This window comes from Geotrypetes seraphini, chromosome 8, assembly GCF_902459505.1.
Source record: "Geotrypetes seraphini chromosome 8, aGeoSer1.1, whole genome shotgun sequence".
NCBI classification, from domain to species: domain Eukaryota; kingdom Metazoa; phylum Chordata; class Amphibia; order Gymnophiona; family Dermophiidae; genus Geotrypetes; species Geotrypetes seraphini.
In genome coordinates this window covers 114,696,043-114,712,708 of record NC_047091.1, presented here as the reverse complement: position 1 = coordinate 114,712,708, position 16,666 = coordinate 114,696,043, and the positions used below count along the sequence as shown (strand labels likewise).

Genomic DNA, 16,666 nt, shown 5'->3' with positions numbered 1-16,666 from the left:
TGAAACCTCCTCCTGTAGTTTGGGATCTGAATGTGGTTTTGGCTCAGCTGATGAAACCTCCCTTTGAGCCAATTGACAAGTCTCTTCCTAAGTTTCTCACTTGGAAGGTGGTCTTTTTACTTGCGCTCACGTCTGCTCGCCAAATTAGTGAGCTTCAGGCTTTGGTTGCGGACCCGCCCTTTACTGTGTTCCATCATGACAAGGTGGTTCTTCGCACCCATCCTAAATTTCTACCTAAGGTTGTGTCTGATTTCCACCTCAATCAGTCTATTGTCCTTCCGGTGTTTTTCCCGAAGCCCCACTCTCATCTTGGTGAGGCGACGCTTCACACGCTGGACTGTAAGAGGGCGTTGGCTTTTTATCTCCAACGTACCAAGTCTCATCGGAAGGTTCCTCAATTATTTTTGTCCCTTGATCCAAATCGGCTGGGACATCCTGTTTCCAAGCGCACCTTGTCCAACTGGCTAGCTGCTTGTATTTCTTTTTGCTACGCTCAGGCTGGTCTCACGCTCCATGGTCGAGTCACGGGGCATAAAGTCCGAGCGATGGCAGCTTCTGTTGCTTTCCTCCGGTCTACTCCTGTGGAGGACATATGTAAAGCTGCCACTTGGTCTTCGGTTCATACGTTCACCTCCCACTACTGTCTGGATACTTTGTCCAGAAACGACGGCCGGTTTGGCCAGTCGGTGTTACGTAATCTGTTTTCCTAAATTGCCATCCTTCCACCTGCCCTTTTTTGGTTGGCTTGGAGGTCACCCACATGTGAGAATATCATGCCTGCTGTCCCTGGATAACACCTGTTACGGTAAGTAACTGTGCTATATTAGCACTTGAAAATAGGTTGGGAAAGAATATTTCCTGGACTATGGCCTGTGATCAGGTACAGATCGAGCTTAAAAGAAATGCTGAGTTAGGCCACTGGCCATTATCCTTTGTCCAGATGGCTAGTACTGAATTACGTAGCTTGGTGGACAGTTACTATTTCAATCACCACAAGAATGTTCTATCTGTATTTTGATTCCACGGTCAGGACGCCACAATTATTTATCCTGTTGTTAACATTGCTGTGCAGTTTGATAATATGCTTCTCCATCCTTTGGATCACTCCACTTGAGTACAACCATTGGATGATAAGTGGACTTCATTCAAGTTGATGAATTCTTCTCTGTGAGCAGACACCATTTCATTTCAAGTGTGAACCTCATCAGTTTAAAGAGGCTGACAGCTCCTGCTGAAATAATTCATCCTCCTGTTCCTTAACTGCCAAGCTCTCCTACTCATCTACTACCTCACATATTTTATACTACCTTAGAGCTGGGCATTTTTGTTTTCATCTGTTCTTCCACAAAATGTTTGTTTCTTTTTCTCTGGATCCCCATGTACACAACATCTACATTTCTAAGAACACTGCTATACAGTTCAAACTATTTACTGAACAATGCCTGGTGTAACCATACACTACTGATCTCCATCACCATTAATGGGACAACCTGTTCCATGCCTCTGGTAACCAGTGATTCTATGGACACTCCAGAGCTGTGCATCCACTCCTTGGCACAGGGACTGAGACATTTTATAAGCTGCTGAACTTTACAGGACTCTCAAGCTTATATTAACAACTTAAGACAACCTCCAAAGAAGTGAATCACAGCATCACTTTTGAGAATGGACAGATTTCACAAACTGTTGAAAATTTACTACAAGATGCTTATGGCTCTATGGACTTTTCTTTGGGTATTATCGTACTGCTGCTCATGTCTTCAATGTTCTTAGTCACCCTATCATCTTAATTATTGTACAAATTTTTGCTATGTATTGTTGTGATTTTCCTATGCTGCAAAATGAAACACGTGTACATCTCTTTACAGTGCATATACCACAAAATACCATCTAAGATAATTACACATGATTTTCTATCATCTATCTCTGACACCTAGCTAATTTGGCATTGTCTACTCTGGCACACCAGGGTCAGTTATAGTATATGGTTCTTCCCATATGCCTATACTACTACACATACCAAATTCAACATATGGACTTGGACATACAACAAATCTTGTTATTGAGAAGGAAGCCTCAGCCCCACCACTCCACCGCTATGTTAGTTCATACCTGCAGGAAGAATTACGTGGCATTTCATCATTGGCTGCCCATATATATTGTTCTGTTTACCAATAAATTAGTGATATTTATGTATTTTTTTTATATATTATCTTTCTTTAACTGTGCTTAAAATTATATATGTACTTAGCTTTTATATCAGTTGGCTGATATAAAAGATAAGTACATATATAATTTTAAGCACAATTAAAGAAAGATAATATATAAAAAATACATAAATATCACTAATTTATTGGTAAATAGAACAATATATATGGGCAGCCACTTTCAGACATCTTACTTGGAAAGTGATATTTCTCATAGCCCTTACATCTGCACGCCGGGTTAGAGGCGTGATCCTGGCAGCTTGGGAGTCCCACATGTGAGAATATTATACCTGCTTGTCCTTGGAGAAAGCAAAGTTACATACCTCTAGCAAGTGTTCTCTGAGGACAGCAGGTATAAATTCTCACAACCCACTCACCTCCCCTGTTTGGCTTCTTAGCTTTGTCACTGAACTGCATGTCCCGCAAGCCAACATTGGGTGGGAAGGCACAGCACACACACGTTATGACTATTGCTTAAAATTTTAAAGTGACAGTACACATTGTATCTGTCCATACTGAGTTCTGTGGATGGTGTTACCCGCATGTGAGACAATATATCTTGTCCTCGGAGAATACCTTCTACAGGTAAGTAACTTTACTTTAAGGAGGAGTTAAAAATAAACTGAAATACATATATCCTACTTTAGATAGGCTCATAGCACTAAGTATACTGCTGGAATACAATAATGACCGTGCTTTTCAATTCTGTCTTAGAAATGCTCTCTGACATGTTTTTTCTATCTGCCTCACAGCTGCATTTCTATGTGACTCAAGGGAAGATCCAGACCGGACATGGCAGGTAAACAGTGATCTAATCAATAAATCTTCAGAAAAATATTTTTGTTTTTGTTGAATCACCAGGTATCTGAAGGGTTGGCTCTGTACGTATGATTTAAATTTCTTGGTTCTGTGAAATGCTAAGATGTGGTGCAGGGTATATGCTTCATGCATGAGAAAAAAATGTAATAACTGAGATAAGCTCTCCTCCCATTGGTTCAGTACAAATACTTTGCACATTATTGAGTTGTGATGTCTTAATATTTCTTTCATTCTGTATGACATCACAAATTCAGCTTTCCTTAACCTGTCAGATTGCAACTTTTGGAACCCAGAGGTCCAGCATGGTGATAATGGCAGCAGCTGGCTCAGTCATTTATTGGTTTCATCACACATTCCCATTCCTTAGCCAGCCATGGAGGGAAGCGTCACAAATGAACTCTGAATTTTGTTAAAAGGCCTGTGCTGAAGCCATTTCCTTGAAATCATGAATTTAATGATGCTGCCAAAACAGGTCTGGAGAAATCCCAGGTGTTTGACAGAAGAACTGCTAGTGGGGATGAGTGGTGGAACACTACAACATCAGCTTCTGGCAGGGCCTACCTGAGGAGAATTGTTGACTGGCTAGGAGAAAAGTCAGCCCAGAAGGAGGAAGGCAAAGTGCCAGAAAAGAGATGGGGAAAGAGGAAGGGAGAATGCATGGAGTTGGAAAGTCTAGCCCCTGGGGGAGTGTGGTGCAGTGGTTAGAACTAGAGAATGACATGGGGACAAATTTTTTCCCAGTCCCCACAGGAACTTATTTTTCCGTCCCATCCCGGAGAGTTCTTTTCCTGTCCCTGCCCCATTCCTGCAAGCTCTGTCCTTAACCTGCACAAGCCTCAAACACTTTAAAATCATAAGTGTTCGAGACTTGTGCAGTTAAGGAAGAGCTTACAGGAATGGGACAGCAACAAAACTCACGGGGATGGGACAGGGAAATTGAGTTCCTTTGGAGACAGGGAAAAGTTTGTCCCTGTGTCATTCTCTAGGTATAATTACAGCCTCAACACCCTGAGGTTCTGGGTTCAAATCCCACACTTCCTTGTGACCCTGGGCAAGTCACTTAAGCCCCCATTGCCCCAGGTACATTAGAGAGAGTGTGAGCCCTCCGGGACAGATAGGGGGAAATGCTGGAGTATCTGAATGTAAAACTACTTAGGCTATAAGTGGTATATACCGTATTTTCACGCATATACCGCGCACCCGTGCAAAAACGTGCACACAGGTATAGCGTGCGGGAAACCTAAATATATGTAAACAAATTTTTATATAGCGCACACATGCGTATACCGCACATGCTGCTCCATGAATTTAAATCTCCTTCTGCTGTCCCGACTCTCCTCTCGCCGCCCTGCCCTCTGTCCAGAGTCTCCTCTGGTCCCGACTCTCCTTTCGCCGCACTGCCCCGAGTCTCCTCTGGTCCCGACTCTCCTTTCGCCGCCCTGCCCTCTGCCCCAAGTCTCCTGTCCCCCCTTGAAGGTCTGCCTGTCCCCCTTGAAGTCCTGTCCCCACCCTGAAAGCCTGATGCCCCCCCCCAATGTCCGATTCATCACCCCGAAGGACCGCTCGCACCCCCACCCTGAAGGACCGCTCGTACCCCCCCAGCTCCCCCCCCCGCACGGAGAAGCTGCCTACCGTTGTTTCCCGATGCCAGTGAGCCCTGCTGCTTCCTCTGCCGCGGTCCTGCCCCTTCTCTGATGTCAGAGAAAGGGCGGGACCGCCAGCAGAAGAAGCAGTGCAGCGCAGGGCTCAGAGAAGGGGCGGGACCGCCGGCAGAGGAAGCAGCAGGACTCACTGGCATCGGGAAACAACGGTAGGCAGCTTCTCCATGCGGGGGGGCTGGGGGGGTGCGAGCGGTCCTTCGGGGTGGGGGTGCGAGCGGTCCTCGGGGTGATGAATCGGACGTCGGAGGGGGGGGAACTATTTTTTAAAAAATTTGTACAATGCGCTCACGCATATGCGCATGGTTATACTCGGTTTGTAAAATCGTGTATAACGCGCGCGTTATATGCGTGAAAATACGGTAAATACTTAAATAAATAAATACTATGGAGCAGGTGATTCCTTGATTTTAGGAAGGGCTTTTTCCAAGAGTAAGTTAGGAGGGAATACTATGTGAATCATCACATACAGGTCCATAGTTTTTGGAGCCCTTTGTAGATTTATCTGTGAATTAGGTCTGGAAACCCAGTGTTAATGAGCCTTAGTTTTAATAAGTCATTTGTACTGCTCACATATTGCTCTTTCTTATTCATCAAGTCAAGGTTTTGGGCTGAAGTTCTTAGTTCATGCTCTTTAATAATGCTATTTTATTATATGTTTATAATATTTTGTCAATTTTAAGTTGTCATCATGGTTCATCTTTATACAAGTCTAATATGCTGTCTAGGGCTAGCCCAAGAGTATCTGATACCGAGGCACTTTCAGCCATGTGCCCTAGTGTTGCCTTTTCAACCTGCCTCCCACCTGGTCCAGCATCTTCAGTCCCCCTTCAAGTCAAGCATCTCCCATTCCTTACTCCTCTGTAGTTTAGCCACTTCCCTTCCCTTTCCATTCTTTAAGCATCCAGGATTGTCCTTTCTCTGTCCTAACTGGAGCTGCTCTGCTGTTGGCACTGTCCACCAGGCCAACCTTTAAGCAAAGTGACAGTATTTGGCACTGGGCCATGAGCAGGCAGGATGCTTGGAGGGGGCAAGACATGGCAGGCCCTGCTTATGTGCGTCTGCTGAAGGCCCTGCATTGGCCATTCTTTTTGCTTTAGGTCTGCCAGTAACTTCTGTGCTGGTGCCACCCTAGGCAGATTCCTTGGCTCTCTAGTAGGAGAGCTTACCTTGTTCTGAACTTATTTTGAGCACTGAATAGAAAGGCATGAATTTAAATTCTAATAATCGGATGCGAGACCTCCTGTGGTTGAACTGTAAAATGCAGGGGTGCCCAACGTGTCGATCGCGATCGACAGGTCGTTCGCTCAGGCGACTCCAGTCGATCGCACAGCAGGTTCCCTTCTTCCCTTCTCTTTTTTTCCCCTCCTGACTGGCCCGCCTCTTAAAGAACGCTGGCCAATCAGAGTGCTGGAAGGGCGGGGTGAAGGTCGGTGGGGGACGGAGCTCAGCGCATCACAAGAAATAGAAGCGCCTGTAATGATTGAGGTAAGAGCGAGGCCTAATGCTGCCCGATATACAATTTTAAAACCCCCAAAATCGGCCTCCCAATCAGTGGCGTACCGAGGTGGGGCGGTCCGCCCCCGCCCTGGGTGCACGGCTTGGAGGGATGCACAGCCGTCCGGGTCCTCCTGCCCTTCCTTTCCACCAGTCTGCGCACGGGGCTCGCACCCGCCGCCCAAATGGTGCTGTTGGTTATGGCGAGACTCGCGGGAGTTGACAGCACCATTCGAGCATCGGCGCGGGACCAGGCAGGCGCGAGCCCCGAGCGCAGACCGGGGGAAAAGAAAGGCAGGATGACCCGGACCTGGCCGGCTGTGCACCCCTCCAAGCCGTGCACCCGGGCGGATCGTCCCCCTTCTAAATCCATTGTACTTGTCTTTTATTCAGTTCCACTAATGAGCATTGTGACAGGCAGTTCTTATGGGGCAGTTCTTGGAAGTATTTCTTTGTTTTTCTGTGCCTAAGTATTCTATTAATTTAACTTCCTTATTCCTGTGGGGATCTCCAAAGGGGACAAATGGGAGACGGCCGGTGGCAGGTGGTACTTTAGCAATTCTTACAGGTTGCCATAGGCCTCAGGAGCTGTCTTCCCTCTGCCGTGGTCCTGCCCCTCTAAGTCAGAGACAGGCTTGGGGCAAAGGGAAGACAGCTCCTGAGGCCTATGGCAACCTGCAAGGATCGCTAAAGTACCAGCGATCCTCTCTGCAGACTGCTCCCTGCTGGAATTAGGTTTATCCCAGGACAAGCAGGCAGCATATTCTTAACGTATGGGTGACGTCACCGACGGAGCCCCGGTACGGACACTTTTAACTAGAAAGTTCTAGTTGGCCGCACCGCACATGCGCGGGTGCCTTCCCGCTCAACGGAGGAGAGCGTGGTCCCCAGTTTCTTCGTTTCCGCGGAGCGAAGAAGACGCATGTGCTTTCAACGGCTGTTGAAATCTCTGTTTTTGCCTTCCCGCTAGCGCTATTTTCTTCCTTTTTTTGTTTTTTCTTTTGGATTTCGTTTTTCGTTCTAACTTGCAAAAAAAAAAAAACTTTGTTTTTTCTTTATTTTTCGGGCCGGCCCCGGCGGGGCCTGTTGCCACCATACAGGCCTCCGGTTTTGATTTTGCGGAGGCCATGTTCCCCTTCATTTCCTTCAGCCGGGCTTTAAGAAGTGCCAGCGGTGTGCACGCCCGTTATCTCTCACTGACCCGCACAATTGGTGCCTACAGTGCCTGGGTCCAGAGCATCGGGCTGACACCTGCACCCGCTGTGCTACTCTTAAAAAACGTACTTTGAAAAATAGACAGATCCAACAGAATATCCTTTTCGGTACCGGATCTGCCATGGAATCGGCCGCGCCGTCAACGGCGCCGCAAAAGTCGGCACCGACTACTTTGACGACGCCTGATCCTTCCTCGGGGTCGCTGGCACCAGGTAAGCCGGCTAAGAAGCCTTCCACTTCCCTTGAGCGCCCTCCTGCCACACCGGCGACGCCGGTCCTCCCGGCATCACGCCGGTCCTCCCGGCATCACGCCAACCCCGCAAACGCTCCGCCCCGATTTCGGTGAGTGCCTCGTCATCGGCATCCTCATCGCTGGGGCATGGAGCGGCACTTATGGTACCGATAAAGAAAAAAGCGGTACTGGTGCCCCCTCTGGACGACCGCATTGCGGCCATACTCCAAAGCCAATTGCAAGAGCAACTGCAACAGCAACTCCAGCACTTGTTGCCCGCAATTTTGGCCCCACTCCTTCCTGTACCAGACCGGCCCGAGCCTCGCACCATACCGCCGGTGTCGACACCATCAGTACCGTTGAACACCTCCATGCCGGTACTCGCGGCTGAACCACTTAATCCTCCAGTACAAACACGCTCTGATGCCGACCCTCCCCGACATCAAGACCGACACCAGTCCCCCCGAGACCAGGACCGGCATCGATCTTCCTCCCCCGGTACCGTCTCGATGCGCTCTGGCAAATCTCTCTCTAAGACTCGCCACACTGAGCCGTCTGCACCACCGTCCCGTCCTGCGCACACCGACGTCAGGGACCCGGACTTATGGGAAGAATCCCCACCCGGTACCGATGATGAGGCTTCCTCAACGGACGAGGAACCATCGATGGTCGATACCAGTTCCAAACCTGAACATTCCTCATTCACAAAATTTCTCAGGGAAATGTCGGCGGCTCTGTCGATCCCTTTGGAATCCAACTCTAAGAAGTCCCAGACTTTCCTGGAAGCCCTGGACTTCGAACAACCTCCCAAAGAATTTTTAAAGTTACCCGTCCATGACATCTTACGGGAAACTTTTTACAAAAGCTGGGAAAATCCTCTCACGGTACCGGGTGCCCCTCGAAAACTGGATAGTTTATACAGGGTCATTCCTATCCCGGGGTTCAACAAACCTCAACTACCCCATGAATCCCTTCTAGTGGAGTCCACCTTGAAGAAAACCCAGGGCTCCAGTGTTTATGCCTCCACCCCTCCTGGCAGAGAGGGCAGAACAATGGATAAATTTGGCAAGCGCCTTTAACAGAATTCCATGCTTGCCAACAGGGCTAATAATTACACCTTCCACTTCTCCTTCTATATGAAGCATTTGGTGCAACAATTCTCCTCCTTACAAAAGTACATCCCTGAGCGTAAGATCCCAGTTTTCCAACAACAAATCTCCAGTTTGCTCCAACTCTGGAAATTTATGGTGTGATCCATTTATGACTCTTTTGAGCTGACCTCTCGAGCATCTGCCATGGCTGTTGCCATGAGGCGCTTGGCCTGGCTGAGAGTTTCTGACCTCGACATTAATCACCAAGACCGCCTGGCTAACGCACCTTGTCTTGGTGATGAACTATTCGGGGAGTCCCTGGACTCAACTACCCAGAAACTATCAGCACACGAGACCAGGTGAGATACCCTAATCAAACCTAAAAAGAAGACTCCACCTGCTCGCCCCTACAAACAGCAGTCTTCCTACCAACGCAGGTTCTCTGCCAGACCTCTCAACCCGCCTCAGCAACAACAGCCTCGCCGGCCTCGTCAGCAGCACCAAACTCAGGCACGTTTACAGTCTCACCAACCTGCCAAGCCTCTCCCACAGTCGAAACCATCTCAGCCCTTTTAACTCTTTTCTCCAGGGCATAGCCAGTCTCCCGCCATCATTGTCTCTTCCTCAGCCAATAGGAGGCCGCCTTCAACTCTTCTCAACCGTTGGGAGGTCATTACATCAGACCTGTGGGTCCTCAACATCATTCGCCACGGCTACTCTCTCAACTTCCAGACTCTTCCACCAGACAATCCTCCCATAGAGTCTGTTTCTCACTCCTCTCAATCCCCCCTCCTCCTGAGGGAGGTCCAATCCCTTCTTCTTCTCAATGCCATCGAAGAGGTACCCCCAGACCAAAGGGGTCAGGGATTCTACTCCCGCTACTTCCTGGTTCCCAAGAAGACAGGAGACCTCCGTCCCATCCTCGATCTTCGGAACCTCAACAAGTGTCTGGTCAAGGAAAAATTCAGGATGCTCTCCCTTGCCACGCTTTACCCTCTTCTCTCTCATCACGACTGGCTATGTTCCCTAGACCTCAAAGAGGCCTACACTCACATTCCAATCCATCTGACTTCACGTCGCTACCTCCGATTTCAGGTACAGCACCACCACTATCAGTACAAAGTGCTACCCTTTGGCCTCGCATCATCGCCCAGGGTGTTCACCAAGTGCCTTATTGTGGTGGCGGCCTTCCTCAGGTCTCGCAACCTCCAGGTGTTCCCATACTTGGACGATTGGTTGGTGAAAGCTCCTACGTCTCTGCTTGTGCTACAAGCCACTCAACACACCATCTCTTTCCTCCATCTCCTGGGGTTCGAGATCAACTACCCCAAGTCACATCTCCTCCCCACACAGCGACTTCAGTTCATTGGTGCCGTCCTCGACACCACTCTGATGAGGGCGTTTCTCCCCTCAGACCGCCAACGAATCCTGCTCCATCTCTGCCGTCAGGTGCTCCTTTGTCGCTCTATTCCGGCTCGGCAAATGATGGTCCTCCTGGGCCACATGGCCTCGACAGTCCATGTGCTTCCTCTGGCACGACTCCACCTCAGGACACCTCAATGGACTCTAGCCAACCAATGGTCACAGACCACGGATCCTCTTTCTCATCCCATCTCTGTGACATCGTCTCTTCAGCAATCTCTTCAATGGTGGTTGAACTCAAATCTTTCCAGGGGTCTACTCTTTCATCTACCCCCTCACTCCATGATCATAACCACAGATGCCTCCCCCAATGCATGGGGAGCTCACATGGGAGATCTTCGCACCCAGGGACTCTGGACCCCTCAGGAGCGTCAACATCACATCAATTTCCTGGAACTCAGGGCCATGTTCTATGCTCTCAAGGCCTTCCAGCACCTTCTCTATCCTCAGGTTCTTCTCCTGTGCACAGACAACCAAGTCGCCATGTACTACATAAACAAGCAAGGCGGCACCAGATCTCCCCTCCTTTGTCAGGAGGCCATCCGCATCTGGACCTGGGCCACGGCCCGCAGTCTCTTCCTCAAGGCCGTCTATATCCAGGGCGAACAGAACTCCCTGGCCGACAACCTCAGCTGCATCCTTCAACCTCACGAGTGGACCTTGGATCCTCCCACACTCCACTCCATCTTTGCTCTCTGGGGCACTCCTCAGGTGGACCTCTTTGCAGCTCCTCACAACCATCAGCTGCCCCAGTTCTGCTCCAGACTCTACTCTCCTCATCGTCTGACCCCGGATGCATTCCTGCTCGACTGGACGGATCGGTTCCTCTATGCCTTTCCTCTACTGCCTCTAATGTTGCGGACGCTATTCAAACTCCGCAGGGACAGAGCCACCATGATTCTCATCGCTCCTCGGTGGCCTCGCCAACACTGGTTCTCCCTCCTGCTCCAGCTCAGCTCCAGGGAGCCCATTCCTCTTCCTGTATTTCCTACTCTACTTACACAGCAGCATCAGTCTCTACTACATCCCAATCTGTCCTTGCTCCACCTGACAGCTTGGTTTCTCTCGGGCTGATCTCTCCAGAGAATCTGTCTCAGCCTGTCCGTCGTATTTTGGATGCCTCCAGGAAACCGGCCACCCTCCAATGTTACCATCAGAAGTGGACCTGGTTCTCCTCTTGGTGTCTACTTCATCATCACAATCCCACCTCATTGGCGGTGGAAACTGTACTGGACTATTTGCTTTCTCTCTCCGACGCTGGCCTCAAGTCTACCTCAATCAGAGTCCACCTCAGTGCCATCACTGCGTTTCATGAGCCTGTCCTCGGAAAACCTCTCACGGCTCATCCCCTGGTTTCCCGGTTCATGAGAGGCCTCTTCAATGTCAAACCACCGCTGAAGCCTCCTCCAGTCGTCTGGGACCTAAATGTGGTCCTCTCAGCCCTCATGAAACCTCCATTTGAGCCTCTTGCCACAACTTCACTCAAATTTCTGACATGGAAGGTGCTTTTCCTCATTGCCATCACCTCTGCCAGGAGGGTTAGTGAGCTGCATGCACTGGTTGCTGACTCACCTTTCACGGTTTTTCACCATGACGAGGTGGTTCTGCGTACCCATCCTAAATTTCTTCCCAAGGTGGTCTCGGACTTCCACCTCAACCAGTCCATTGTATTGCCTGTCTTTTTCCCTAAACCCCACTCTCATCCTGGGGAACAGACGTTACACACGCTGGACTGTAAACGTGCCCTGGCATACTACCTTGACCGTACCAGAGCTCACCGCACGTCACCTCAGCTCTTTCTGTCCTTCGACCCTAACCGTTTAGGTCGTCCTGTCTCTAAACGAACGCTTTCCAACTGGCTTGCTGCCTGCATTGCGTTCTGTTATGCTCGGGCCGGTCTCTCACTGGAAGGTGCTGTCACGGCCCACAGGGTCAGAGCTATGGCTGCTTCTGTGGCTTTCCTCCGCTCCACGCCCATTGAGGAGATCTGCAAAGCTGCCACTTGGTCCTCAGATCACACATTCACTACTCACTACTGTCTGGATGCCTTCTCCAGACGGGATGGGCACTTCGGCCAATCTGTGTTACAAAATCTATTTTCCTAATGGCCAACCATCCCTCCTCCCTCTCTGTTAGCTTGGAGGTCACCCATACGTTAAGAATATGCTGCCTGCTTGTCCTGGGATAAAGCACAGTTACTTACCGTAATAGGTGTTATCCAGGGACAGCAGGCAGATATTCTTACGATCCACCCACCTCCCCGGGTTGGCTTCTTAGCTGGCTTATCTTAACTGGGGACCACGCTCTCCTCCGTCGAGCGGGAAGGCACCCGCGCATGCGCGGTGTGGCCAACTAGAACTTTCTAGTTAAAAGTGTCCGTACCGGGGCTCCGTCGGTAACGTCACCCATACGTTAAGAATATCTGCCTGCTGTCCCTGGATAACACCTGTTACAGTAAGTAACTGTGCTATATGGATGTGGGGAGGGTAGGCCTTCGGGGGGGGGGGGGAGTGCAGTCCTTCAAGGGGTAGTGCAGGCCTTCAGGGGGGAGTCAACCTTTGAGGGGGAATGTGCAGACCTTCAGGGGGGGGGTCAGGCCTTCGGGGGAGGGGGGCTGTATAATAAAAAAATATTTGAACATAAATACAAAGTACACTCGCGGTGTGTGTGTATGTATATATATATATATATGTTTAGCATTTTTATTGTTGGTAGATCATTTTAACTTGGTCATTTTAAAAGTAGCTCGCAAGCCCAAAAAGTGTGGGCACCCCTGGTAAAATGAGATCAGGCAGTTGATGGAGCAAGGCAAAGGAAGAACATTTGGCCTGGTCAGTTCCAGAACAAGCAGAAGAATTCTATCTACAATCACTGTTCTAGATTTGTTTCTCTTATCACCCTAAGATGGCCAACTCGGTATGATAATGAAACCACCACCTTCTAGGAGCTCTTTCTGGTGTTGGCATCAGAGGGCTGTGCATAATAATCTGTACCATGCTGAGAGTTAAAAGGGAATCAAGATGCCTTGGCTGGAATTACTTTAATATTTCTAGGATTCCCAAGCAATTTATAGTCAGTCTACTCATAAAAGCAGGAACTAGGCCCACTACTGTAGTTACCCCTGTGGAGTCTGTGTGTCTAGGCTTTATGCTGGCATAGCTTCATGCAAGGTTTACTGTTTTATTGTAACAGCAGTGGTCTTGAAGCCTGAAGTGGCTACGCATTTGCCGTCATCTACCTGTGACTTGAACCTTGTAAATATTCTATTTCTGTAAATTAAAACCAGACTAGTTGGAACATTGATATTTATTGCTTGAAAATTTTTCAGACCTGCTAGGATGCAAGATTCATCCTCTCAAGGGAGGTTTGTTTAGCTTTCTGTAGAGACAGTTCACTTCTTAGTCCACTGAATCATCTGAGCATTAACTATTTAGGACTCTGGAATTCACACCAAGGCAATAACCAGTTACAAAACAAAAAGTAAAGGAATAAGAAGAAACCGTATAAGAAGAAAGTTAAAAAAACATTTCCCTGGCTCTTAAAATGAATTGGTTAGAATCTAGATTTTCTAAATATTTTTTTCCATCTGCACTAGCTGAATGCCTATCAAAACTAATGTGCTTTGTGCTTGGGAGGGGAGCAGTTTCTTCTCTTTACTCCTAGCCACCTTTCATTTGTCATTATAATGGTTTGTGTGCCTTGATAGTTTTTAATACTGCTTATTGAGGAGCTAATGTTCAAAGGTTCACTGTAGAGTCCTCACTCTACTGTGAAATTAACACAAAAAATATCCACAACATCCTCCAAAATAATGAGCATGCAAATTACTGCTAGGTTAAAATTGCAGCAGTAATCTACACTCGGTGCTAAATGTCAGCTTTCCTGTCCATGCCTGAGCAGTGATTGGCCCAGGCACTGACGGGAAAGTTACATGCCGCAACATTTAAAAAAAAAAAAAAAAATTTCATCAGCTCCTTACCTCCAACCCAATGACTCTCCTTGCCATCCCTCAAGCATATTCCTGGTGTCTAGCGATACTCTTTCCCTTTCCCTCAGTTTTAAATAAAAAAGATTCCTAGGTAGTATAATGGTCCCCAGGCCCCATTCCCTCCTCCTGGTAGTCTAGTGGTCTTCTCCCTTCCCCCAGACCACAAAAAACTTCCTGGCAGTTTATTGCCCTCCCCCATCCAATGACCTCCATCTTCAAGGCCCTCTTGACCTAAAACAAGGTAGGAATGATGCTCTTATACTACTAAATCCAGGGATCGCCATCTACAACATAGCGCCCTGCTCCATGCAGTGCATCCTCGGATACAATGTGCAGAGTCTGTTTACAACACAAAGAAGAGATTAACATATAGTTGACAGACCCCCATCTGGTGCATTCCAGGATGCACTACACAGGGCAGGGGAGTGCCCAGAGGCAGGAGCAGATTTCCATCTCTGTCTTAGCTCGGCCAGCAAAACCTGTGGTAAAACCAGGTTAAAGCCAAGCTAATATATTTTTAGTACTGTATGTGAACCGCCTAGAACTATATGGTAGGGTGGTATATAAAAATAAAATTATTATTATTATAATGCTTTGTGCATTGGCTCTTAAGGTTGCTGTTTAGCTGTTCTTGCTGTTGTAGTTCTTTGGATGCGCCATTGTTTTATCTACATAAGGAGTCAGAAAAGGTATTGGAAATAAGCAGGTGCAGATCTCAGCTTTTCCCGTGAACAGTTTTTACTGGGAAAGTATATACAAAATATTTTTAACTGATGCAACATTTGCAATGAAAGCATTGAGACTTTTTCAGTTGACTAGCAAATGCATGAAACTGTTCTGAATGGGAAACAGGTATGGCCTAAAAATTCGTAAACAGCAGTCCTGCTTCATAGTAGAAGCCTCTACACCCTGCATTCCCAGATTACAATTTATGAGGGACTTCTATGCATCTTGTTTTGTTGTTTAATAATTGATCTTGACCTTGCAGCACCTGTGAATAACTTCCCTCCGCTGCCAAAGTTCATCCCTCTGAAGCCATGTTTTTACCAGAACTTTGAGGATGAAATCCCAATTGAGCACCGGATACTGGTAAAGAGAATTTACCAGCTATGGATCTGTAAGTACTAAAGGAAATGATCTTTTAGTGACCGGGTAGCTGTAGGTTATGGAGGACAAATTGAGCAAGTCTGGCTTTTACTTCCATCGAAAGCAATGGAAGTAAAAGCTCCATCATGGAGCCATCTTGTTAGCCCCACCCCCCTACTGAGGTAGAGAAGCAACCTAATAGTTAGAGTAGCTATGGTTGTGAATTCAATTCCCACAGGAGCTCCTTGTGACTCTGGGCAAGTCACTTAACACTTCATTGCCCCAGGTACAAAACCCTCTGGAATTTGGCACCAAATGCTCTAAGAGAGATAACCAATCTTAAGAAATTTAAATCTTTTCTAAAAACATTCCTTTTCAAAGATGCCTTTCAAGTGTAAATGTCCTTTTAAGGATTCTAAATTTTTTTAATCTTTTATAAGTCCACTCATATTGGGATTACTTGTTTTTAATCTCGCCCTTTTGTTTATACCTTTATATCTTAATTTTCTTTAATCATTGTAGTTCTCCCCTTTTTTCCACTCATACCCGTTTGTCTAATTGTGTGTGTTTATTTTGTTAAAGTTATGTATAATTGTATTATTTGTTTTTACCCTATTTAAAAATGTATAACTACCTTGAAATATCAAATTTTTAATAAACTTGAAGTACCTGTCTAAAATATGTAAACCACTTTGGTTTTTGTAAATCACACAGAAAAGCAGTATACAAGTCCCATCCGCTTTACCCTTTTATCTTGATTTTTTTTTTCTGACTTAGATATCCCTCCTCCTTATTGGTTCTAAACAATTGGGAGCACTGATCAATGCTAGATGGCCAGTGTTAAGGAAAAGATGTTCACATTCGTCCTCTAGTGGGTGGTGGTGGTTTTTGCTTTATTGATTCACATATAACAATTGTATGATTATACACTATTGTGCTGATGAGTCTTGTGTGTTCCATATTCCTTTTGTTTTTACTATTTGTTATGGGTTGATATGGCTAGTCCAAGGGTATTTCTATATATTAGATCTGATTTCTGGATCGATACAATTATAGTTTTTATCGTTTTATCATAACTGTGAACTACTTTGTGTTATTATTAGATTTCTTTTATACACCGCTTTTCAATGGTACAATCAAAGCGGTTTACATATTGCGTTCAGGCAAGCAATGCCCTGAGGTCATATATCAAGGTAACAAAACTAAACTCTTGACCTCTTTTGGCTCCGAGCACCTCTCAGATCCCTCTCATGTTCTAAGTTCAAAGATATGATGCCAAGAAAACATTTCCAAAGAAGAGTGATATAAATCAGTGTGCAGCCTCTTGGCTCACTTAAAGTGCATCATATTCAGTAAGCTGCCTGTGGGTTGATATTCTGAAAATTATACTTATTTAGGTTAGTAGAAAGGTGACAATATACCAGGAATCCTAAAACAAACAAAATAGGCAG

At 47.0% G+C, this 16,666-nt stretch overlaps 1 protein-coding gene across 6 annotated transcripts in view; it reads left to right on the top strand.

Moving 5' to 3' along the window:
- SCAMP4 (secretory carrier membrane protein 4) overlaps nucleotides 1-16,666 on the top strand; it is a 63,343-nt gene that overhangs the window by 25,535 nt on the left and 21,142 nt on the right. For all 6 annotated transcript variants that reach the window (XM_033956785.1, XM_033956784.1, XM_033956782.1 and 3 more), the window contains 2 exons: nucleotides 2,960-3,006; nucleotides 15,118-15,246. In XM_033956785.1, the coding sequence (XP_033812676.1) occupies nucleotides 3,000-3,006; nucleotides 15,118-15,246 (136 nt within the window). In that variant the 5' untranslated portion in view covers nucleotides 2,960-2,999. The remainder of the gene's footprint in view (nucleotides 1-2,959; nucleotides 3,007-15,117; nucleotides 15,247-16,666) is intronic.